We start from the raw sequence: 23,784 nt of genomic DNA, 5'->3' as shown, positions 1-23,784 counted from the left end.
GCACAGTATCATCTCATATCTGCTCTTCTCTATATGATCTGTTCAGGAGGGGCCTGTGGCCTCCACCATGGAAGTCCAATCAGGGACAGCTGGAAAGATACTCACCCCCTAGCATTGAGTGTCTGAGACCCAGATTCAGTCCTGCAAGAGTTAACTTTGAATGTTTGCACTGAAACACGAGCAGGCTCTCCACTTCCAAATGTCTTCTAAGCTTCTGAGACTTCCTGAGGCCCCAAGGCATGGTTGTGAGGTGGATTCACTCTCAGGCTAGAATTCTCCCTACCAGTCTTTGCATCTCACCAAGATACAGCACATATATCAGAAAGGTTGTCATGGCATCTTCCAGGAGTCACAAGTTTGAAGATAGTTGTTCTCCTTGCCAAACGGACAGATACAAAGTGTATGGATGGGTGGCTTCTCCTTCATGTCATGAGTATGAATTATTAGCAGGCCCTGGGAAAGAGGAACTGCTCTTCCCAGGCACCTGACTCTTCTTTTCCCAGTGCTGTGATGGGTTGGGCTACAGAATATGTGGCTTATGTCTCTTGGTAGTTCCTTGGTTTCTATTTTTGTCTCTTAGACCGAAACTCTTGAATCTCATGCAAATGTCCATATCCTCCTGCTCCCTCAGCGTCCTGTGGCCTGAGATTACAAATATAAATCTGATGTGGTCTCTTCTTTCAGAATATCTGCATTGTCACCATCTACAGATGCCTGGATGTTCCCAATATCCTAATAACAGGACTTACCTGGAAATAAACCTAATGATTTCCTGACCCAACATTATCTCTAAGGGATTCAGGTCTGGTCTTTTTCTCTCAAGATTTCTTCTTGGATCTCCTTCATTCTTTCAGCCAAACTAAACTCATGGCCTGTTTCCTACTCTGCCCTGGACAAGTTTAGTGACATATGAACTTGTCCTGAGGATACAAGAACAATGTCTTCTCACCCCAGATGATACACAAGTGACAGAAACAAAAGTCAAGATTCCACACAAATCTAGCTGGTGAAAAATTATATATTAGGGTTCCTAAGAATGATATATTCAATCTTTTTTGGTTTAGGTGTTTTGCTTTTCTTTGGGGTTTTTTGTTGGTGTGGTTTATGTCTGTTTCATATAGGGTCTCACTATATACCTCTGGGTGTCCTGGAACTCACTATGTACACCAGGAGATATCAACCAACCATTCCCACCTCCCAACTATTGAGAACAGTGTGGTCCTCTATGACAAGCAATATTGGAAATGTAACAGTGGTTATATCCCTGGAAAAAAGCTTGGCACTGTAACATTTACTTGTCTATAGTTCTGATGGGTGAGGAGAGGCAACCATAGGGCAACCTGGGTCCTCAAAGTCCAGCCTGCCTGAAGCATCCATGGAGATGCCATGCTGCTCAGGTGGGTTAATGACACTTGGCAGTCTAGGTCCACAGAGTCCAGCCTGCCTGAAGCATCCATAGGCTGTCTGATGTCAAGCAGCTCAGGTAGGTGAAAGACACCCACAGGGCAGCCTGGGACCTCACGGTCCAGCCTGCCTGAGGAACCTAATGTTCTCCCAGAACCGTGTGGGTCAGGAGGTCCAAAGAACCCCACAGGGCATCCTGGGTCATCATGGATATGATGATGAGCAAGTGTATGGTGGTAAAATGTGAGAGGAAGAGAGGAGGAGAGGTTCATGTGCTGTGATGAGAGGCAGTTCTGAAGAAGTGATATACCAGGGCTATGCTAATCTGGATATCCTGTGCTGCAACCCAGGCCAGGATGATATCCAAGCCTGGAACCATGTCTGGGTCTGTGGTCCTATCACAGTTGGGGTCTGTGTTTTCCATGACCCACAGAGCCAGCAAAGGCCACACAAATGCCCAGGGACTAGGCGACCTCTTGTGGCCATTTTGGTGTTCAAGGCCATGATGCCACTGGGGCCATGGTGTAAGCTGCAACAGGGCTGCTGATGAGAACCATGTCTGGGTCTGTAGCCTTACCACAGCCAGGGTCTGTGTTGATGTCTATGGCTCCTGATACCCTTCAAGGCAATACCGATGTTAGGGGTCTGGGCTGTCACATGGGGCCATATTGGTGTCTGAGGGGCACACTTCCATAGGGGCCTTGCTGATCTCAGTAGCCTGTGCTACCACCTAGGGCCATGGTGACAATTAAGCCTGGCCTGCTGATAAGAACTGTATCTGTGTCTATCAGAGTTGAGGTTGTGATGTCCATGGCATATGGTGCCAACAAAGGCGACACAGATGCCCATCCTATGGCTATTTTGGTATCAAAGGAAATTGTTGCTAATGAGGACATGGTGTCACCTGGGCCAGGGCTGTTGCTGAAGACCATGTCTGGGTCTGTGGTCCTACTGCAGCCAAAGTCTGTGTTGATATCTGTGGCTCCTGACACCATCAAAAGCAGTGCTGAAGCCAGCGGTCAGGGCCACCAGCATTGACCATGAGTGATTCCTAGGGCCTTGCTACCATTGGGACCATGCCAATGCAAGTGGAGGGCAGAGCCACATGGGAGCAGGCCTTGGCTGCTGCTGTGGATCAAGAATGGGTCTGGGGCCCAACATCAGTCAGGATCTGCGATGCTGCTCACAGCTTGTGTTGGCACAGTGGGTCATAGGAACCAAGTGTTTTGAAATCCAATGCCATGCTGAGCCAGCTCTGTCCCTCCCTGAACCTAGCATAGCTGTCCCATTCTATTAATTGACACTGGAGATCTGGCACTGTCTCCACATGGGAGAGCTGACTCTAGCATTCAGGAGAAATTACCCCAACACTCATCACAGGCATGGGAGACCTGGACCTAGTGGTCTTCACCTAGGAGTTCTGGCTCTGGCCCTTGCCTGAGTGTGTGACTCCAATGTCCCAAACCAACCAGATCATCTACTACTCAGAACCACATTCTGGGCCCACCCTAACAGCTGTCCCATCCATGACTTTCTGAAGTGCATGAAGGGCCGGGACCTGCCAAAGGATCACCACAGGATCTTCATAAATCAGTACATAAACAGGCTGTCCAAGAGAAGTTTCTGTGAGGGCCCAGTGATGAAGGTGGACCAGAAACCAGAGTCTGAACCAGACTCATTGCAATGAACATATTGTGAATGGGGCTGAATGGACAAAGGGGGTGTACTGCATGACACACCACAGCTCCTGATGCCACTGGTATGAATGAAGAGGTGTTGGAAAGATGGTGGGGTGATGTGGGTGTTATGTTTGTTTTGCTTTGTTTTTAATTAATTTTGGGGAGCACACTGCAGGAGTCAAGGGGGGATATGGAGGGATTGGGAGATAAGCAGAATTGGGGTGCATGATGAGAATCTTCCAAAGAATCAAAAAAGAATTGTGTTTTAAAATAAATAAGTAAATTGGCAGAAACCTCACAAAGTGTGTGTGATGAATACTGACTGATTTGAGAGTGCAATGTTTTGGGGGCATCCTTATATTTGGTCATTCTTTTCATTCTGTAATTGGACATGTACTCACTGTTTTCTGTTGTTGTTGTTGCTGCTGTTGAGTCAAATTCCTTCTTCATAGTAACAATAACATCTTCCCACAAAAAAAAGTGAACATAAAGCACAATGGAGAATGTAGTGGTTAATAATAAAGGAAAATATCACATGGGGCTGAGGAAAATTAGAAAATAGAGAGTGGTGAGGACCCAGACCTCACTGATGGGAAAATATGTTCCCCCACATTATGGAATGAAAAAATGGAGGAAAAAATCTTCAAATCCACACCAAGGTAGAACGGAAGACCTTTAATGTGGTGGTAGAAGAGCCAGATGCCCCAATAGTCAGGTCTTTTTCTGCACCCCAAATAAATTTATTTCCTGGATTATTTCTCACAAGTGATGCCCACTATTAAACATGGAATCTTCTGGTAAATAACACAAATGTTCCTCAAATATATTTCCCAAACTTGGTCACCAGGCCAAGACGATGGCCGTCTCTCTTCTTCACTTCAAGGATGCATTCAAGGACCTTCTCTGGCTGTGGCAAGCCTCAAACAGCAAAAACCCAAGAACTAGGAAGATCAAGCCAGCCATGCCCATCCTGATGAGGTTCTCCACTGTGTGATCCTGGGGCTGTGAGGCTGGAGATTATGAACAGAGAGGTCAGGACCAACAAAAGCCACCATAAGATGCTTTAATTTCAGTGTAACAGCTCCCTCCCCTGTCTAGAACTTGACCTTCTGGTTCCATGCCCTAAGCAGAATTTTCCTTCCTCATCTGTCATGGCTTTTGACATATTTTATGGTTGGCTGATTGTCTCAGGCACCCCTGAGAAACACATTTTCTGGGTGTGTGCAGTGCTCAAGAGAAGTGATTCTTTTTGTCAAGTTTCATCTTCTTATTTTCTACAAATTCACATTATTCTCATGATATAACATTATGAAAATATTGAAAGAACTCTTTCTCTGCAGTAGCAACTTCCTCCTGTACTTTGGCCTGATTTCTTCAGCCTGAATATTCTCGGAGTTCAGAACATCTGGTCAAGGCTCTTCTTTGAAACAAGAGTTTATCTGATTACAGAGAGCTCAGATGGAAAAATGTCATTTCTGCCTTCATGGGATAGGGGCCTTCCTTGCTCCCAGCCCAGTCTGCATTATAGAAGTCTGGAGGATATTAGCCCCACAGAACAGTAACCTGCACTGATTCAATAGCTGAGAACCCAACATCTAGCCACATGGTCTTATTCTCAGGGTCCCCTGAATATCAGGTGGTCAAAATAATGACAGTCTGGGCTTCTGTTCCTGCACCACCCCACAAGGTTGCCCTGATGCTTCTGTTTAACATCTCACTCTCTAATCATCACATTGTTGTTAATACAAACAATGCAATAAAAAAGACAAGCATGTGCTCACAGTGTACATGAATGCAGATATGTTCTAGCAAGTACTGAACCTAAATCATCAAAGAATAGGCTAGTATTAAGAAAGCAAATTTTATTTTTTAAATTAAATAACACTTGCATCCATATCTAGAGAGGCTATGTGGATTCTAAAAGAGAAATCAGTACTGCCAAGTTCCTAGACCAATATAATTTCTAACTTAATTCTAAATGCTTATCCTTATACCCACAGGTAAGTGTGGCTCTCAACCCTCATCTTAAAAGCTTATTTCACAAGAGATTTGGGAAATCATAGAGATCCCCAACTATCCAGACAGTTACAGGCCTCTGACCACACATGAGGGTTATTTATATAGTATCTATAACAACTGGAGGGCTCATTCTTGCTGGATGCCACAAAGATCTCCAAAAATGGTCAAAATGGGAATAAGTGGAGTAGGTGTTCCCTGTCCAAACAGACACTTTTATTTGTTTTTCAAGACAAGGTTTCTCTGGGCAGCTCTTGCTGTCCTGAAATTCACTTTGTAGACCAGGCTAGCCTTGAACTCAGAGATCCACCTATCTCTGCCTCCCAAGTGCTGTGATTAAAGGCTTGTGCTACTATTGCCTGTTCAAAATGGATACTTTTAAAACACAAATATTATACCTAAGATTTGAGAAACATTAAGGAAGTCATTCAGGTGGCTCTTGTAATACATTCCATATCCCATCCTGCTCTGAAAGTGCCAATGCCTCTCATACTCTGGGCCTTAGTAGTCAAGAGCTCCCTTCAGCAGTTATGGCTTTGAACTCTCCTTGAGGTAGAAGGGCTTATGACAAAGGATTTCTGGTGGCAGTTGAGCGAATGAGGAGACTTCCTCACCTGAGAAATGTAGCTCCAAAGGGTCATTGGCCTCTGACCACACATGTAAAGTATTTTTATAGTATCCATAACTTCTGAAGGGATCACTCTGGCTGCCTGGCATGGAGATCACAGGAAACAGAGCTAGGGACTGTCCAGTGGGTATGAGCTGTGCTTTTGGGACCTGGAAAACTTCAGATCTTCCCCAGTCAAAATGACCCCATCATATCCTTTGGATGAGACACACTGAAGGGTCACATTTTAACCTGAGGTCACCACAGTGCTGGGAAAAGCTGACAGAGTGGGTTTACCATGGTGGACACCTAGAAAAAGATGACAGAACCTGTTAAATGATACATTGTCTGCAGCAGCTAGGCTATGGCTGAAAATGTTTAGATATATTTCCTGAGGGCAATGTTGAGGGTATAATGTACTCATACTCACAAATAATATGGAAGAAATCAGAAATGTTACTTATGTAGTGTGTCTGCTCAATGGAGGAGATAAATACCTGTTTTCTATCAAGAAAGCTGGGAGTGGATGTTGTTAATACCCAGGTGACCTTTCCATTTGTAGATCCAAACCTCACCTGAATCCCCCAGGATGTTTATCGCAGACTCACCTCCCTAGAACTTTATCAGTGGCATTCAGTAAATAAAGCCCATCCTTTGGGGAGATGTCACGTATACTTTTTTAGCCTGCTGATATTGGCATTACCTCAGTCAGAGACCACACCAGATCAAAGGCCCTTAAGATATAAAATCAATCTTCACGTTCAAATGTACTCTGATTTGAGTTTTGATGTAATTATGCCTAGTTGTTCATTAGGGTTTTGATTACACCAGTAATCTTTTTTTTTTTCAGAATCGTACTTGTTTAAAATTGCTTGCAATATGTGACCTGGTTTCAAACTTTTAAGAGTGTGAACTGGCAACTACTATGTCAGCCTGACCTGAGGTTTCCTTGTTACTTCATGTGCATCATTTTCCTGCAAGCAGCAAAGCTTTCAGCAGCCCCCACAGGAAAAGGTGAGGACTGTGACCCTTAGTGTCCTCTCACCTGTCACCACCAGCTCCAGGGGGTCACTGCGCTCTGTCCAGCCTGTAGATTTGTAAGAGTAACAGCGATATTGACCTGCATGTTGTTTTTCCATGGATGCTATGGAGAAAATGGCCTTGTTACCAGGACCTTTGGGAGTTTGACTGTCCCAGGGTGCTGAGCTTCCTTCTTTATACAGGAAAAATATTCTGGATTCCTTGGTCCCCTCACACCAGATGGTCACATCATTCCCAGAGGCAATCACAGGGATTGGTTCAGCCCACAAGGTGGGTTTCTCAAGGTTCCCTGCAGGGAGGTAGGTGAGAAAGAGATTGGACTTTGAACAGTTTCACAGTAAATGTCAAGCGTACTTCTGATCTTGAACTTTACTCCTGAATAGCAAAAGGATAAGTAAGGCTGTGGGAAGACTCAGTCTCGTGACGCTCCCAAGATCCATACTCACTATGCCTTTCCCTCCTTTTTATGCCATGACTCCCATAGTCTGCATGCAGTGTCAATTGTCTCAGGAGCCCTGGATCCTCAGACACATGACACAACATGGTTTCCATCAGGACCATGTGTCAGGAGCAATGTTTCTGCAGAGAGTCTGGAGGCTTCCTCACCTGAGACCAGGAGCTCCAGGGGTTCACTGGCTTTAGACCACACCTGAGCATTTCTTGTGTTATAGACATGGCATCTAAATCTCCACCTTTGGTTGGAAGTCACTGGATCCACTTGGAATGTGGACTGGCAAGTCCTAATATATGAATATTGTGAGCTGCTGAATTCCTGGTCGTCCTTAGTTAAAATGAAACAGTTGTATCTCTGAGTTAAGGTACAAGGGAGTGTCACAGACCCTCCTAAAGAATCAACAGGCTTATGCAGGGTTGACAACGTTGGTTTGGAATAGATTCCTAGAAGAATTACACATGGAATATTAAAGGGGCTCACACTATATGAATTCTACCCATGTCTGTCATTTGATGACAGATAGCACTATTACTGTCTTTTCTTGAGAATAACATCTGGGGCTAATATTTTTGAGTGTCCTCTCACCTCTCACCACCAGTTCTAAGGGGTCACTGCGCTCTGACCATCCCGCAGAGGTATAAGAGTAACAGTGATGGTGCCCTGCATTCAGTTCAGTCATAGATGGAATGGTGAGTTTTGCCTTATTCTTGTGGACTATTTGGATTTGTTGGTCCCAGGCTTCCCTCTTTATATATAACATACATTAGGGTTTCTAGAGTCACCTCACATCACAGGGTAACAGAACTCCCTAAGGTGATCACAGAGCTAGGATAAGCCCAGATGGTGGGTTTGTGATGGGTCCCTGCAAAGAATGAGAGGGAAAAGGGAGATGTATCTGTTAGGAGAATTGCACAGAGAAGGTCACATTTGCCAGTGACATGTAAGCTGATCTGCAATTGCAGAAGAATGCTTAAAGACCTCACTTTTCCTTGGATCGTGGGTCCCACTCTTAAATAAACCCTAGATTTTGCACCTCAATTCAAGCTGTACCACAGATCTGTGACACTGATTTCAGTAACCCAGGCTCTCGATCAACCACCATACATCAGTCCTTTCCTGGGATCCTGTGTCAGTTACAATATGATGTAAAGTAAAGGTCTGCACTTCCTTACCTGAGACCAGGAGTTCTAGGTGGTTACTGGGAAATGACCACAGCTGGGAGCTGCTCAAGTAATACCCATAGCATGTGAACCTCCACCTCTGGTTGGGGGTCAAAGGACCCAGAGTGAACAGGGCTCCAAATAGCTCGGGGTGTATATTCTGTGAGGGCAAAGGCCTGGAGAACTTCTCGTCTTCCTTCATTAGAATAAACATGTTATATGCCTGTTCTGACACACACTGAAGGGTCATATGCCCTCCTGAAGTCACCACAGGACTGGACAGGGATGAAAGGGTGACTCTGTTGGAGAAAACTCCTAGGAGAAAAGAAGAAGCCTGTTAAGTAAACCCATATGGGAAGTGTTGTTCCACTCTTCTCAGATTTGAGAAAAGGAGCCCCCTGTGAACATATTCCTTTGCTTAAGGCAGAATCTTGGGTTGGTAAAAGTCCTCTCACCTGTCACCACCAGCTCCAGGAAGTCACTCATTTCTGAAATGTCATTGGTGCTAGTATAGATGCACCAATAGTGGCCTGCATGGTACCATTCAACCGATGAGATGGAGAATGTGGCTTTGTTTTCAGTTTCTAGAAGGGTTGGTGGTATGGGGTACTCTGGACTTCCTTCTTTGTAGAGAACATATTCCTTGGCCTCTAAGGGCCCTTCACAGAAGAATGTCACCTGGTTGCCAATGCCTACCACATTTCTTGCCACTGCCCAGAGTGTAAGTTTAGCGAGGGCCCCTGAAAAAAAAATTTACAGCTGCTTTCTCACAACTCTCCATCAGATATCAGCTTCTCAAACATAGAAAATTTCATGTGTCCCCAGGATTACCCCCACACCTACTGCCCTTCATCTTCCCTGTTCAGGAATTACCTATGGTCCCCACCAAGGATGTCCAAACTGGGACAGCTGAGAAGACACTCACCTGCCAATACTCTGTTCCTGAGGTCCAGACTCAGTCCTGCAAAAGAGTTAGTTACCTGTGAGAGTTTGCACTGAAACATGAGCATGACCTCCACTTCCAGATGCCTTCTAGAGCTGCTGAGACATCCTGATGGACCAATTTGGGTTGTGAGGTGGATTCCCTATCAGATGAGAATTCTCCCTCCCCATTTGACATCTCACCAAGATAGAGTAGACCTGTAAAAAGGGGGGTCATGGCATCTTCCAGTTGCCAAAAGTTTACAGAAGATCAGCCTCCTTTCCAAACATACACAGACAAAAAACTTGTGGCCTGTGCAAACTGGGTTCTGCCTGTGATCATGAGGAAGCCCATGAGGAAGAGGAACTGCTCTAACCAGGCGCCTGACTCTTCTTTCCTCTGCTGTAATGGGTTGGCTTCCAGAATTTGTGGCTTCCCTCTCTCCCTGGTTTCTTAGTTTTTGTTTCTGTTTCTGAAACAGAGCCTCTTAAACCTCATGCAGGTCTCAGACTCCTCCTAATCCTTCAGCTTGCTGAGTGCTGGGATTACAAACCCAAGTCTGATTGTGGTCTCTTCCGTCAGAACACCTCCACTGTAACCATCTACATCTGCCTGTATGCTCCCAGTCACCACAGACCAGGACTTAATGCAAAATAAACCTGGTGAATTCCTGAGTCAGGACCTTCACTTGAGGGACTCCAAGGTGGTTGGTCTTTTTCTCTCAGAGCTTCATCTTGGTTCTCCTTACTCCTGCAGCTAGACAAAACTCATGGTTAGTTTTCTAGCATTCCTGGGAGATTCTTTGGGATGTTGTGTGAACTTTACCTAGATACAAGCACAATGCTTACACACCTGACATGAGACAACAGTGATAAGAACAAAGACAAGACTCCACACAAATCTACCTGATGATTCAATGAGTTTTATTAGGGTACTTAGAAGCCTGTCGTCAGTTTTGGTTTTGGGGAATATTTTAATTTGTTTGTTTGTTTGCTGAGACAGGGTCTCACTATGTAGCTCTGGTTGTCCTGGAACTCACTATGTAGTCTAGACTAGATCCAGCAACAGTCTCACATACAACTGTTGAGAACTGTGTGCTCCACTATGCTCATCAATATTGGAAACTTTTCAGTGGTTAGAGTCATGAAAAAAAAGCTTTGCCTATGACTTTTAACTGCCAATATTTCTAATGGAAGAGGAGTGGCCTTAGGAGCCTCTATACCATGATGGAATATTCATGGGGCCAATCTTGTGCAGGTGACCTGTGTGTAATCACAGCTACAGAGACTCACAGGACAAGAGTACTGCCATGCCTGGAGAGCACTGTTCTACAACAAGGGGAGATGCAGGCTGCTGCTGCTGGGATCAAACAGAACAGAAGGGACACAAGAGCACCTGATTCTTCAGAGCTCCTGGATGAACACACGGGAGAAATCCATGGAAACAGAAAAGGAAATGTGTTATCCTCATGGCTCTGATTTGAGTCTATGCTAAATAATTCCCGATAGATTCATGCTCTTTTCTTTCCAACATACATGATTTCCATAGGAACAACCTCTCAGCATTTTTTCTTCTTAGGTGTTCCTATTTTATTGTTCAGAATGCTTCTTGTTTGTGTGATGTCTGAATTTGAATTAAGGCCTGTTCATCCACAAATGTTCATTCCAACAATGTTGGCATCCCATCTATGAGCATCATTTTCACCATGCTTTTGGGTTCAGGAGAGTTTTTTGACTACACATGGGAGGTTTTACACTCAGAGGTGTATATGGGGGTGGGGAAAAAGTGAGAATGAGCAGGAGGAGGGTAGGGAAGGGAAACTATGGTTGGAATGTAAAATGAAAAAAAAATACTTTTACATAAAAATATTAAAGAGACAGAGCCTGACAGCACCCGATTGGACTAAGAGGTGAGTCTTTAACCTCATACCTGAAAAGCCCAGCCCCTAGGCTTTGGGACCAGGGGCACAACACTGCCACCCTACAACTGCATCCACTGCAGTCCCAGTTTCAGACCAGTCGGCAGGCAGACCTACAGCAGGCAGACCTACCTCTTGAAGACAGGTCAGACTACCACCATCCCCCATCAGACCCTGTAACCCAAGCCCCACCTCCCCCAAATCCCACCTACCCTCTGAGACTGCAACTGTTCCCTGAGACAGAGCCCTCCAGGACCCAATTGGACTAAAAGGTGAGTCTTTATCCTCATACATGAACAAGCCAGCCCCCAGGATTTGGGCTCAGGTGCACAACCCTGTGCCCCTACACCAGCACCCATTGCAGTCCCAGTTTCAGGCCAGTCAGCAGGCAGACCTATACCAGACAGGTCAGACCATCACCACCAGACCCTGCAAGCCACAAACCCCAGCCCTCACTACCCACCCACATGCCAAGATTGCAGCTACTCCCTGAGACAGAGCCCAAGAGTGCCAATTGGACTAAGAGCTGTTCCCTGAGACAAAGAGTCTATCAGCACCCACTAGACCAATAGATCCCTCTGGAACAAGTGTATCAATCAGACCAAGAGAGGCTCCCTCAGACACAGACACCACTTGTACCAAGTGGAGAAAGAGATGTGTAAAAGCCAGTGCAAAAATACATTCAACAACATAAAAACCAATATGGCTCCATCAGAACCTACATCAGCAAGGCCCAAACATTCCAACCCAGAAGAAACAGAAGAAATCGACCTTAAAAATGACCTTAAGAAGATGATAGAGATCTTTAAATAGGAAATGAAAAATTGCCTTAAAGAAACCGAGGAATAGTCAAACAAAAAATGGGAAGTAATCAGTAAATCCCGTAAAGAAAGCCAAGAGACAGCAATTAAACAAATGTGGGAAACAGCTCAAGATTTCAAAACTGAAATAAAGTCAATAAAGAAGACAGAAACTGAGGGAATATTGGAAGTGGAAAATCTGTGTAAATGAACAGGAACTACAGGTGCTAGCATAACAACAGAATGCAAGAGAGGGAAGAGCAGATCTCTGGCTCTTGAAGATAGGATAGAAGAAATCGATTCATCAGCCAAAGAAAACACTAAAGCCAAGAAAATCGTGACTCCAAATGTCCAGAAAATTTGGGACACCATAAAAAGACCAAACCTAAGAATAATAGGGATAGAACAAGGAGAAGAATACTAATTCAAAGGCACAGAAGTGGATACTAGATGTGAGGGAAGGGATGGCCAGACTGCAAACCACAGCACCAGAGAGGCTAGCTAACAAGAAAAGACCCTAGGATGGACACATGGATGACCATGCAAAGAAGTGGATGAGATCTACATGAGCAGACTGGGTGTGGGGCAATGGCAGAGAGTGAGGAGTTGGGGATGAGAACATAGGGAAATGGGAGCATCAAGCTGGAACAGGGACAGAGTGGGAGGGCAGGGAGGGAGATAACATGATAGATGAGGACATCATGGGAATAGGAAGAGGCAGGGTGCTGAGGAGGCTCTCAGGAATCCATAAGGATGACCCCACCTTGGTCTGCTTGCAGTGGTTCAGAGGGTGCCTGGACTGGTCTACACTGGTGACCGGTCTGGCAAATAACCTAGATGTCATCATAGGGCCTTTGTCCAATGACTGATGGAGGCAGATGCAGAGATCCACGGCCAGGCACCAGGCTGAACTCTGGGAATCCAATTGATGAGAGAGAGGAGGGATTCTGCAGGTGGGGGACATCAAGATCAAGTGGGAAGACACGCAGAGATGACAAGACACACTAGTGGAAGCCCATGAACTGTAAACTAGTGGCAGTGGAGCCCCCATGGGAGTGGACTAGACCCTCTGGATATGAAAGAAGGTTTTTGGCTCAAACTCTTTGGGGGACACCCAGGACAGGGAGATCAGGATCCATCTCTGGTTCATGGGCAGGCTTTTGGGAATCTGGTGCCTGTGGTGTGACGCCTTGCACAGCCTTGGTGTAGTAGGAAGGGGCTTAGACCTGCCTAGACTCAGTGTACCAGGCTCTGCTGACTCCCCATGGGAGACCTTAATTTGGGAGACATGGGGATATGGGGTGTTTTTGAAGAGAGGGCTGGGATTTTGAGGAGGGAGGAGGTGAGATCTGTGGGTGGTATGTAGAGTGAGTAGAAAATTTCTTAATAAAAAAATGAAAAAAAATAAAGATAATTTTGGTCGGGGGGTGGGGGTGGGGTGGGGAGGTTAACCTTGTTCATCCCTGAACCAGCCTTCTTAAGTATCATTGCAGGGAGACTTCCTCCATGCAGGCTGAGGTAGGGTCAGGAGCCAAAAGAATATTGGTAGCTATGTATGTTCTGTGCTTTATCTGCCAGGGGGCCCCCAAACTGTTCAAAACTGTCTCACATATCCAGAGGGCCTAGTCCAGTCTCATGGGGTCTCCACACCTACTGGTCCACAGTACATGAGTTTCCAGTCGTATTGCTGCTTGTCTCTGTATGTGTTTCCATTGTGATCTTGAAGTCCCTCACTTACAGAATTCCTCCTCTCTCTCTTCAACTGGATTTCTGCAGCTCAGCCTGGCACCCAGCCTTGGATCTCTGCATCTGCTTCCATCAGTAACGAGATGAAGTCTCTATGATGACAACTAGGGTGTTCACTAATCTGGTTACTGGAGTAGACCAGTTCTGGCACCTTCTCCACTATTGCTAGAAGTCTAAGGTGGGGTCATCCTTGTAGATTCTTGGGAATTTCCCTAGCACCTCTTTCTTCCTGTTCTCATGATGTCTCCATCTATCATGGTATCTCTCTCCTTGCTCTCCCACTCTGCCCCTGTTTCAGCTTGAACCTTCCATTTCCTTATGTTCTCATCCCTCATTCTTTGCCCTCCATTACTCCCCCTCACTCAGAGTTTGCTCATGTAGATATCATCTATTTTTCCTTCACTGGGCTATCTATGTGTCTCTCTTAGGGTCCTCCTTGTTAGCTAGTTTTTCTGGAGCTATGGGTTGTAGTCTGGTTATCCTTTGCCTTACATCTACTATCCACTTATGAGTGCATACATACCATGTTTGTCCTTCTGAGTGTGAATGACCTCACTCAGGATGATATTTTTTGGTTTCATCCATTTGCCTGCAAACCTCATGATATAAATGTTTTTCTCTGCTGAGTAGTACTCCATTGTGTATATATGCCACATTTTCTTTATCTGTTCTTCAACTGCGGGGCATCTAGGTTGTTTCCAGGTTCTGGCTATTATGAACAATGCTGCTATGAACATAGTTGAGCATGTGTCCTTGTGGTAAGATGAGTATTCCTTGGGTATATGCCCAAGAGTGGTATGGCTGGGTCTTGAGGTAGATTGATTGCCAATTTTCAGAGAAACTGCCATACTGATTTCCAGAGTGGCTGTACAAGTTTGCATTCATACCAACAGTGTAGGAGAGGTCCCTTTGCTCCACATCCTATTTAACATAGCTGTCTTCAGTGTTTGTGATCATACTCATTCTGACAGATGTAAGATGGTATCTCAGAGTTGTTTTGATTTGTATTTCCCTGATGACTAAGGATGTTGAGCAATTCCTTAAATGTCTTTCAGCCTTTTAAGATTCTACTGTTGAGAATTCTCTGTTTAGCTCTATAGCCCATTTTTTAATTGGACTGTTAGGTATTATGATGTCTAGTTTCTTGAGTTTTTATATATTTTGGAGATCACTCCTCTGTCAGATATGGGGTTAGTGAAGATCTTTTCCCATTCTCTAGGCTGTCATTTTGTCTTATTGACCATGTCTTTGCCATGCAAAAGCTTCTCAGTTTCAGGAGGTCCCATTGATTAATTGTTACTCTCAGCGTCTGTACTAATGGTGTCATATTCAGGAAATGATCTCCGATGATAATGTGTTCAAGACTATTTCCTATTTTCTCTTCTATCAAGTTCAGTGTAATTGGATTCATGTTGAAATCTTTGATCCACTTGGACTTGAGTTTTGTGCATGGTGACAGATATGGATCTATTTGTAATCTTTTACATATTGACATCCAGTTATGCCAGCACCATTTGTTGCAGATGCTTTCTTTTCTCCATGGTACAGTTTTGGCTTTTTATCTAAAATCAGGTGTTCATAGGTGTGCAGACTAATGTAAGAATCTTCAACTCAATTCCACTGCTCCACATGTCAGTGTTTATGCCAGTACCAAGCTGCTTTTATTACTATAGCTCTATAGTAGACTTGACATCAGGGATTGTGATGCCTCCGGAGTTTGCTTTAATATAGGGGATACATTTAGCTATCCTGGGTTATTTTGTTTTTCATATGAAGTTAAGTATTGTTCTTTCCAGGTCTGTGAAGAATTGTGTTGGGATTTTGATGGGTATTGCATTAAATCTGTAGATTGCTTTTGGTAAGATTGCCATTTTTACTATGTTAATCCTATCTGTCCATGAGCATTGGAGATCTTTCCATTTTCTGATATCTTCTTCGATTTCTTTCTTCAGAGACTTAAAGTTTTTATCATACAGGTCTTTCACTTGCTTAGTTCTAGTACCCCCAAGGTATTTTATATTATTTGTGACTATAGTAAAGGGTGATGTTTCTCTGATTTCTTTCTCAGCCCATTTGTCATTTGTTTATAAAAGGGCTACTGATTTTTTTAGTTAATCTTGTATGCTGACACAAACTGCAGGAGTTTATCAGCTGAAGGAGTTCCCTGGTAGAATTTTTGGGGTCACTTAAATATACTATCACATTGGCTTCAAATATTGAAAGTTTGAATTCTTCATTTCCAATTTCAATCCTTTTGATCTCCTTTTGTTGTCTTATTGCTCTGGATATAACTTAAAGTACTATATTGAATAAATATGGGAAGAGTAGACAGCCTTGTGTTGTTTCCAATTTTAGTGGAATTACTATGAGTTTCTCTCCATTTAACTTGATGTTGGCTGTTGGCTTACTGTAAATGGCTTTCATTATGTTTAGGTATGTTCCTTGTATTCCTGATCTCTTTAGGACCTTTATCATGAAGGGGTGTTGGATTTTGTCAAAGGCTTTTTCAGCATCTAATGAGATGATCATGTGTTCTTTTTTCTTTCAATGTGTTTATATGGCGTATTACATTAACAGATTTTCATATGGTGAACCATCCTTGTATCTCTGGGATGAAGACTACTTGGTCATGTAAGATATTTTTTGATATGTACTTTGATTCAGTTTGCCAGTATTTAATGAGTACTTTTTGCATCAATGTTCATGAGGGAGATTGGTCTGTAATTCTCTTTGTTTGCTGCATCTTTGTGTGGTTTGGTATCAGGTAGCTGTAGCCTCATAAGTGTTTGGTAATGTTCCTTCTGTTTCTATTGTGTAGAACAATTTGAAAAGCATTGGAATTAGCTTTCTTTGAAAATCTGTTAGGATTCTGAGATGAAACCATCTGGTCCTGGGCTTCTTTTTTTGGGAGACTTTTAATGACTGTTTGTATTACCTTAGGAGTTAGAGGTCTATTTAAACAGTTTATCTGGTCTTGGTTTAACTTTGGTATGTGGTACCTATACAGAAAATAGTCCATTTCTTTCAGATTTTCCAGTTTTGTAGAGAACAGGTTTTTGAAGTATGACCTGATGATTTTCTGGATTTCCTCATTGTTGTTATGTCCCCCTTTTTTATTTCTGATTTTGTCAATTTGGACTCTCTCTCTCTCTCTCTCTCTCTCTCTCTCTCTCTCTCTCTCTCTCTCTCTTCTCTCTCTCTCTCTCTGCCTTTTGGTTAATTTGGATAAGGGCTTGTCTATCTTGTTGACTTTCCAAAAGAACCAACTCTTTGTTTCATTGATTGAAATAGAAACAAAAAGTATTGCTCTCTTTGTTTCTATTTCATTGATTTCAGCCACCAGTTTGATAATTTCCTGGCATCTATTCCTCCTGGGTGAGTTTACTTCTTTTTGTTCTAGAGCTTTCAGGTGTGCTATTAAGTCACTAGTGTGAGATTTCTCCATCTTCATTATGTGGGTATTTAGTACTATGATTTTTTTTTCTTAGCAGTGCTTTCCTAGTATCCCATAAGTTTCGGTATGTTGTACTTTCATTTTCATTTAATTCTAGGAGGTCTTTAATTTCTTTCATTATTTAATTCATTTGGGCATTATTCAGTATCCAAAAGATTGTAGGCTTTCCATCTTCAACAAAAGGTGCTGGCATAACTGGATATGAACATATAGAAGGCCGCAAATAGATCCATATCAATCACCATGCACAAAATTTAAGTCCAAGTGGGTCAAAGACCTCAACATAAATCCAGCTACTCTGAACCTGCTAGAAGAGAAAGTAGGAAATAGTCTTGAATGCATTGGCATAGGAGATCACTTTCTATATATAAAACCAGTAGCTCAGACACTGAGAGAAACAATCAATCAATGGGACCTCTTGAAAGTGAGAAAGTTTTGTGGAGGAAAGGATGTGGTCAACAAGGCAAAGCAACAGCCTACAGAATGAGAAAAGATCTTCACCAACCCCACATCTGATAGAGGACTAATATCCAGAATATATAAAGAACCCAAGAAATTAGACATCAAAATGCCCAACAGTCCAATTAAGAAATGGACTAAAGAACTAAACAGAGAATTCTCAACAGAGGAAACTCAAATGGCTGAAAGACATTTAAGGAATTGCTCAACATCCCTAATTATCAGGGAAATGCAAATCAAAACAACTCTGAGATACCACCTTATGCCTGTCAGAATGGCTAAGATAAAAATCACTGAAGACACCTTATGCTGGAGAAGATGTGGAGCTAGGGGAACTCTCCTCCACTTCTGGTGGGAATGCTAGCTTGTACAACCACTTTGGAAATAAATATAGTGCTTTCTTAGAAAATTGGGAATTAATCTCCCACACGACCCAGCTAGCTATACCACTCCTGGGCATATACCCAAGGAATGTTCAATCACACCTCAAGAGCACTTGCTCATCTATGTTCATATCAGCATTGTTTGTATTAGCCAGAACCTGGAAACAACCTAGATGCCCTTCAACTGAAGAATGGATAAATAAAATGTGGTACATATACACAATGGAATACTACTCAGCAGAGAAAAACAATGACATCATGAGGTTTGCAGGCAAATGGATGGATCTAAAAAAAAAAATCATCCTAGGACAGGACGCCCAGGCCACTGTGTGTCGGTGTGTATGTGTGTGTTTGTGTGTGTGTGTGTGCGCGCTCTGAGAGTGTGTGTTTGTGTATCGGTGGTCCCGCAGGTCCCGGATATTGCGGGCAGTATGAGGCGAGCGCAGGGGGACAGGGACCAGCTGCTGTCGCCGCCATTCTCAGGGTGAAGAAAAGCCAGAAATCTTTGCCCCCTGACTTTGGAAACCCAGTTTAACCCTCAAACTGGCGATGTCAAGGGTTCCAAGTCCTCCACCTCCGGCAGATATGTCGAGTGGTCCTGTGGTCGAGAGCTGATGCTATACACAGTTGTTTGCGAGTAAACCCAAAAGGGCTGGATGAAGAAAGCCAAGATTACCTGTCACTTTACCTGTTATTGGTCAGTTGTCCAAAGAGTGAAGTTCGGGTAAAGTTCAAGTTCTCCATCCTGAATGCCAAGGGAGAAGAAACCAAAGCTATGGAGGGTCAGCGAGCTTATAGGTTCATGCAAGGCAAAGAACGGGGATTCAAAAAATTTATTCGTAGAGATTTTCTCTTGGATGAGACCAATGGGCTTCTCCCTGATGACAAGCTCACCCTCTTCTGTGAGGTGAGTGTAGTACAAGATTCCGTCAATATTTCTGGACAGAATACCATGAACATGGTAAAGGTTCCTGAGTTCCGGCTGGCAGATGAATTAGGAGGGCTGTGGGAGAATTCTCGATTCACAGACTGCTGCCTGTGTGTGGCTGGCCAAGAATTCCAGGCTCACAAGGCCATCCTAGGAGCTCGGTCTCCAGTTTTCGGTGCCATGTTTGAACACGAAATGGAGGAGAGCAAAAAGAATTGGGTTGAAATTAACGACGTGGAGCCTGAAGTTTTCAAGGAAATGATGTGCTTCATTTACACGGGGAAGGCTCCAAACCTTGACAAAATGGCTGATGATTTGCTGGCAGCTGCTGACAAGTATGCCCTGGAGCGTTTGAAGGTCATGTGCGAGGATGCCCTCTGCACTAACCTCTCCGTGGAGAACACTGCAGAAATTCTCATCCTGGCTGACCTCCACAGTGCAGATCAACTGAAAACTCAGGCAGTGGATTTCATCAACTATCATGCTTCGGATGTCTTGGAGACCTCTGGGTGGAAGTCAATGGTGGTGTCACATCCCCACTTAGTGGCTGAAGCATACCGCTCTCAGGCTTCCGCACAATGCCCTTTCCTGGGGCCCCCACGCAAACGCCTGGAGATCCTGCCAGTTGTGAGACTCCATTTATTTTCCAGAACCAGCAGCCACCGTTGCTGCCACTGACCACCAGGTAGACAGTGTAATCTGTGGAGCTTTTACTCTGTGTCGGGGAAAGACTGCACCATGACCCAGACTTTAAAACAGCACTAAATAACTTAGGGGAACGGGGGGGGGGAGGGAAGGGCCCAGAACTTGGGGCTACTCAACCTAATGAAAACCCTGTTGCCATGTCACCGTGTTCCCTGTGGCCTGACCAAGTCTGACACTGGGATGCAGTTTAGGCGCTGGCCCCGAGCACATCCCAGGAGTGGTACTTCGGAGAAACCTGCCTGCATCTGACTGAGCAGAGCACATCGTCAGGTGCCTGGAGCAAAAAGGAAAAAAAAGGACATTTAGTTTTAAGAGAAGGGAAAAGGAAAGAAGATTTTTTTTTTTTTTTTAAAATCAGTTTGTGGATTCCAGTAGTATTTATGTTGAAAGAAGCAAATTTTAGTCCTTCCAACTGTGCTAAACCTTGGGTATTTGTGAAAACTCCTCACTACCATTCAAGTATCCGAAGAGCTCTCTTGTTCGCACTTATTGTTTGCAAGAACAGAGTCCATCCATTTGTCCTCTTAGCGAAAGTGGCACATGAAGGCAGAGGGGAGGAGGTGATTTGATCTGGAAGAGGAGGGTTTTGATGGCAGTGGCTTTTGCAAAATCTTTATTGATGTTGAAAACTGGAAAAAATAATTCATCCAGAATTCATACTGTCTTGATAAGAACTATGGTTCTGTTTTTAGATATCATGGAAAATGGTTTTTTTTTTGCATTTTTCTCTGATTTTATTTTTTCTTCCCCTCCTCCTCCATTTTTCTAGAAGAAGGAGAAGAAGAAGAAGAAGAAGAAGAAGAAGAAGAAGAAGAAGAAGAAGAAGAAGAAGAAGGAGAAACAAATCCAGAAAATACATAAGAGAAAAAGAAATTTTATTATTATTGCTATGTGAAAAAAATGCCAGACCAGATTGCCCAGCTGTTTGTACCTGACTTGTCGCCTACATAAGAGTCATCCTGTCACTTCTGATTGGCCCCTCTTCCAAAGGGGAGACTTCCAAATGTTAATTTTTTCTTTTTGAAAATATAAATAATTACTATTTTGTAAAAAAAAATCATCCTAAATGAGGTAACCCAGACTCAGAAAGACAAACATGGTACATACTCACTCATAGGAGGATACTAGACATGGAACAAGAATGACTGGAATTCTTCTCACATCACCAGGGAGGCTACCTAGAAAAAAGGGCCCCAAGAAAGACACAGGGATTGCCCAATGATGGAGAAATGGATGAGATCTACATGAACAGCCTGGACATGAGTGGGGGTAATGAAGGGTGAGGGTAATAAAGAGAGCTTGGGGGAGCAGGAGATCCCAACTGTATCAAGAACAGAGAGGGAGAACAAGGAATAGGAGACCATGGTAAATGAAGACCACATGAGAATAGGAAGAAGCAAAGTGCTTGAGAGGTTCACAGAAATCCACAAATATACCCCGACAATAGACTGCTGGCAATGGTCAAGAGACAGCCCGAACTGACCTACTCTGGTGATAGGATGGCCAAGCACCCTAATTGTCATGATAGAAACTTCATCCAATGACTGAGGGAACTGGATGTAGAGATTCACGGCTAGTCCCTGGGTGGAGCCCCAGGAGTCCAATTAGTGAGAAAGAGGAGGGTTTGTATGAGCAAGAATTGTTGAGACCAAGGTTGGATAAAGCACAGGGACAAATAGCCAAACGAATGGAAACACATGAACTATGAACCAATGGCTGAGGGGCACCCAACTGGATCAGGCCCTATGAATAGGTGAGAGAGTTGATAGGCTTGATCTGTTTGGGAGGCATCCAGGAAGTGGTACCAGGTCCTGTGCTCAGTACTTGGGTTGGCTGTTTGAAACCTGGGACTTATGCAGGGACACTTCCTCAGCCTGGGAGGAGGGGACTGAACCTGCCTGGACTGAGTCTACCAGGTGGATCTCAATCCTCGGGGGAGGCTTTGCCCTGGAGGAGGTGGGAAAGGGCATGGGCTGGAGGGAAGGGGAGGGCAGCGGGAGGGGGGAGAACAAAGGAATCCTTGGCTGATATGTAGAATTAAATTATATTGTCAAATAAAATAAATAATTTTTTTTAAAAAAGATTGTAGGCTTTCTGTAATTTTTGTTGTAGTTGAAATCTAACTTTAAGCCATGATTGTCCAATAAAATACAGGAGGTTTTCCAATTTTTTGTATCTTGTTGAGATTTACTTTGTAACTGAGCATGTATGTGATCAATTTTAGAGAAGATTCCATGGGGTGCTGAGAAGAAGGTATATTCTTTTGTGTTGGGGTGGAATGTTCTGTTGATATGTATTAGCTCCATTAAAATATAAATTCTGTTAGGTCCCTTATTTCTCTGTTAATTTTCAATCTGGCAGATCTGTCCATTTGTGAGAGTGGGGTGTTGAACTCTCCCACTAGTAGTGTGTGGGGTTTGAAGTGCTATTTAAGCTTTAGTAATGTTTTTTGCTTTTGTTGTTGTTTTCACATGTGGGTGCTTTTGTATTTGGGTCATAAATGTTCAGAATTGAGACTTCATCTTGGTAGATTTCCACATGATGAATATATAATGTTCTTCTCAATCTCTTTTGATTAGTTTTAGTTTGAAATCTGTTTTTCATACATTAGGATAGCTACACTAGCTTGCCTTTAAGTCCATTTGATTGGAAAATCTTTTCCTAGCCTTTTACTCTGAGGTAGTATCTGTCTTTGAAGTTGAGGTGTGTTTCCTGTATGCAGCAGAATGATGGATCCTGGTACTGTATCCATTCTCTTAGCCTTTGTCTTTGTATAGGCAAATTGAGACGATTGAAATTAATGAACAGTGATTATAACCGGAGCTCTTCATTAAGGGATGAACGCAAAGAATCAAGTTTTTCTTATCCAGTGGTCAGATGCTGAGAGTAGATATACACTCTTCTGGGAGTGACTTTGGTGTGGCCTTACCTGTTTGTATACAATCTAGAGCCTGAAAACCCCAGAATCATATAGTGGACAACCTCATTTTGATGGCTATTGTGGGCTTAGTCTTCCTGGTTTGGGGGAGTCTGCAATTAAAGTCTTGGCACAGCCAGAAACAGATCTGATATGTACCTGGGAGATAAACAGAAGAGACAGCCACATCCTTCTTGGATGACAGATTCTGAGAAATAGGCCTGAGGATTCAAAGGGTTTCTTTTAGAACATCTGGGTTTAATGTTATAAACTATTTTCAGTATTGGTCAGGGAGCAAATGTGTTTTGTATTCAGGGAGAGGTCTGGGTGTTGGGATACAGAGCTAGATCAAGTTTCTTTTTACCATGTTGTGAACTTTTTTTTTGACTGATGTCTTCTTTCCCCTTACTACATGACACAAAGGGAAAATCCTTCCCTAAAGCCTGGTTGCATCCTTACTCTCATGCATCTTTTAATTTCTCTCACTATAATGTAACATTTTCCTTAACTATGAATCACCACACTCCCCATTGCACTTTGAGATTCTGTCCTTTCTAGTAAGAAAAAAGTATTTGGCTCAATAACAATAACTATGAGCATAAGTAAGATTCTAAAAAGAAACATGACTGAATAAAAGATCAAGTACTGGAACATTCTCTGGGACCCTCAAACCCTTCAGTCTTCACAATGTGCTCATTGTGTGGTTTTTCCTTTAATGTAAAGAATTGCCACTCATCAACACACTGGTGCTTGAAGGAGTTCTCTGGTGGGCTACTGTTGACATGGCTTTTTTCTAAGCGTGTTCTGATATGCAACATTTCCTGATTGCTATATATAATGTAATCTCTTCATGGTCAACTTCATAACTTACATGAAAAAACATGTCTGAGAAATTTGGAAATGATACATGATATTGATGTACTTCCAATCAAATTCAATTAGGGCACTGGAGAAATGGCTCAGTGGTCAAGAACACTGTCTGCCCCTCCAGAGGACCCTGGCTCAGTTTCCAGCATCCACAGGGTGCCATACAACTCCAGGTCCAAAGAATCCAACATCTTTGGCCTTGTGGATTTGAACTTTCATGAAGGTATAACATCCATATACACACATCCAAATAAAAAATAAAATCTGAAAAAATAATCACTGATTAATTATACAAAGTTAATTTGTGAAATAAGTTAGAATTTC

General features: G+C 43.3%; 1 protein-coding gene and 1 pseudogene across 1 annotated transcript; one reads left to right on the top strand and one right to left on the bottom strand.

The window, feature by feature from the left end:
- Positions 1 to 3,818: 3,818 nt before the first annotated feature.
- On the bottom strand, positions 3,819 to 9,473 carry LOC107400431 (leukocyte immunoglobulin-like receptor subfamily A member 6). Its single transcript, XM_076568739.1, is given in 8 exon segments — positions 3,819 to 4,093; positions 5,714 to 5,869; positions 5,872 to 6,015; positions 6,752 to 7,036; positions 7,354 to 7,644; positions 8,374 to 8,676; positions 8,817 to 9,101; positions 9,287 to 9,473. Coding segments are annotated over 8 exon segments (1,686 nt in total). The 5' UTR covers positions 9,372 to 9,473; the 3' UTR covers positions 3,819 to 3,956.
- Positions 9,474 to 18,521: 9,048 nt separating this feature from the next.
- Positions 18,522 to 19,649, top strand: LOC121826302 (speckle-type POZ protein pseudogene; annotated as a pseudogene).
- Positions 19,650 to 23,784: the final 4,135 nt, after the last annotated feature.

The sequence above is a fragment of the Peromyscus maniculatus genome, chromosome 1 (assembly GCF_049852395.1).
Source record: "Peromyscus maniculatus bairdii isolate BWxNUB_F1_BW_parent chromosome 1, HU_Pman_BW_mat_3.1, whole genome shotgun sequence".
NCBI lineage: Eukaryota > Metazoa > Chordata > Mammalia > Rodentia > Cricetidae > Peromyscus > Peromyscus maniculatus.
Note: the sequence above shows the minus strand (reverse complement) of the source record. Positions and strands in the feature narration are given on the sequence as shown.